Source organism: Nicotiana sylvestris, chromosome 9 (assembly GCF_000393655.2).
Source record: "Nicotiana sylvestris chromosome 9, ASM39365v2, whole genome shotgun sequence".
In the NCBI taxonomy this organism is placed as follows: Eukaryota; Viridiplantae; Streptophyta; class Magnoliopsida; order Solanales; family Solanaceae; genus Nicotiana; species Nicotiana sylvestris.
This window is the reverse complement of record NC_091065.1, coordinates 155160114-155162054: the sequence shown is the minus strand read 5'-3', so window position 1 is coordinate 155162054 and position 1941 is coordinate 155160114. Positions and strand designations below refer to the sequence as shown.

At 41.2% G+C, this 1941-nt stretch overlaps 1 protein-coding gene across 1 annotated transcript; it reads right to left on the bottom strand.

Annotated features, from left to right (window-relative positions):
• Window positions 1–1261: 1261 nt before the first annotated feature.
• Window positions 1262–1678, bottom strand: LOC138878456 (uncharacterized). The gene has a single exon (XM_070158137.1). The coding sequence runs from the start codon at window positions 1676–1678 to the stop codon at window positions 1262–1264; it is 417 nt and encodes a 138-aa protein (XP_070014238.1).
• Window positions 1679–1941: the final 263 nt, after the last annotated feature.

The following is a 1941-nucleotide window of genomic DNA, read 5'->3' as shown; positions in this document are numbered from 1 at the left end:
ATCTTTGCCATGTGAACGAACCATTGTATGCAATACATAACAAGAAGAATCAGTTAGAGTTTAGGTTCATAGCACACAGATGCAATACAGTTGCAAAAATCAGCCTACAAAGAGGTAGTGCGGACCGCAGAAAGCAGACAGTTGAGTGTAGACCGCACAATTTTATAGTGCGGTCTCACCAGCAAAGTGCGGACCGCACAATTTTGAGTGCGGCCGCACAACCTTAGGTTCAGACAACTGGGTTCTCTGATCATTTAGCAGTGGGGACCACACAATTTTGCTCCGGACCGCATAATTTCACTGTGGATCGCATAATTTTGAGTGCGGTCCGCACATATCAAGCATCAATTTTACCCTAACAATAACAACTACGGACCGTACAAAATGTGTGTGGGCACACAATTTAAAATTATGCGGCACTGCTTTACGTCTCATGCAATTTTCTCATATATTAGACTTAGATTGAGCAATTAAACATTATTAGCTACTTACCCGGGCCCCAATTAAAATTTAAGGTACTACCTAAGTAAAAATGACCAACCATTGTCATTTTTAGGCATGAAAATAACTCTAGACAAAAGAACAAAACTAAGAGAAGATGAAAAATCTAAAGATGAAATGAACATACTAGTAATGAAAGATACAAGTGAGAATCTACACAGATCAAAACGCTTGAAGTTTGAGAACTAATAAGGTATACACTATGTTTGTTTAGGGCATGAGAGTTCAGAGAGTGTAAAGTGTGAATAGTGTTGAAAAACCCTATTTATAGGTTGACCCAGTAGGGCCCAGAACTTACTTGAGTGCGGCCGCAAAATTTTGATTGCGGTACGCACTCTTTACCTGACCCTGTGAAGAAGCTCTACGGTCCGCACAAAAGTGAGTACGACCACAGGATTTGCGTAGACTGCACAATTTTGTGTGCGGCCGCAAATTGTTAATGAACTTTGACAGGACAATCATCAGAGAGCATGCACTTTTGGTCGCTCAGCTACGCGACTGCACATAGAATTGTGCGGCCACAGAGTAACTCTGCGGTCCACATAATTCTGGTGCGGTCCGCACTTTTGTGACACTTGGCCAATTTTTCTTGCGCAGTCCCTGCAATGCACACCCATTCCTACACTTCAAAATTAGTTAGCACAAAATAAAGCATATCTAATCTAAAGAAGAAACCCAAAAAAAAGAAAAGAAAAAAGACACATGGGTTGCCTCCCAAGAAGCGCATGATTTAACATTGCGACACGACGCAGATTACCAATCATTTGAAATGAAGAACCGCCACAATGTGGCCATTATCAACCTTGCCAAGATAATGTTTAACCCGATGCCCATTGACTCTAAACACCTCATCATTCTTATTTTTTGAATCTAGAGCACCAAAGGGGGTTATATTCACCACTTCAAAGGGGCCATTCCATTTTGACTTCAACTTGCCAAGAAACATCTGTAACCGGGAATTGAACAATGGCACAAGATCACCTTCTTTAAACTCCTTGTTGTGTATGTACTTTTCATGGAGATACTTCATCTTTTCCTTGTAAAGGGACGAACTTGTGTAGTCATGATACCAGAATTTATCAATCTCATTCAGGTGTGCCACCCTTAAGTTTGCGGCGACATCCCACTCAAGGTTCAACTTTTTCGAAGCCCACATAGACTTATGCTCAAGTTCCATTGGAAGATGACACGCCTTCCCAAATACCAATCGATATGGAGACATCAATCGGTATTTTTAGGCCTTTTTATAATCCCAAAGAGCATCATCAAGTTTTCTTGACCAATCTGTCTGGTTGGCATTCTCAGTTTTTGAAAAAATACTCTTGATCTCCCGGTTGGAGACTTCAACTTGTCCGCTTGCTTGAGGATGATAGGGGGTCGAGACTTTGTGAGTGACACCATACTTGGTGAGTAAGGTATCAAAACCCTAGTTGCAAAAAT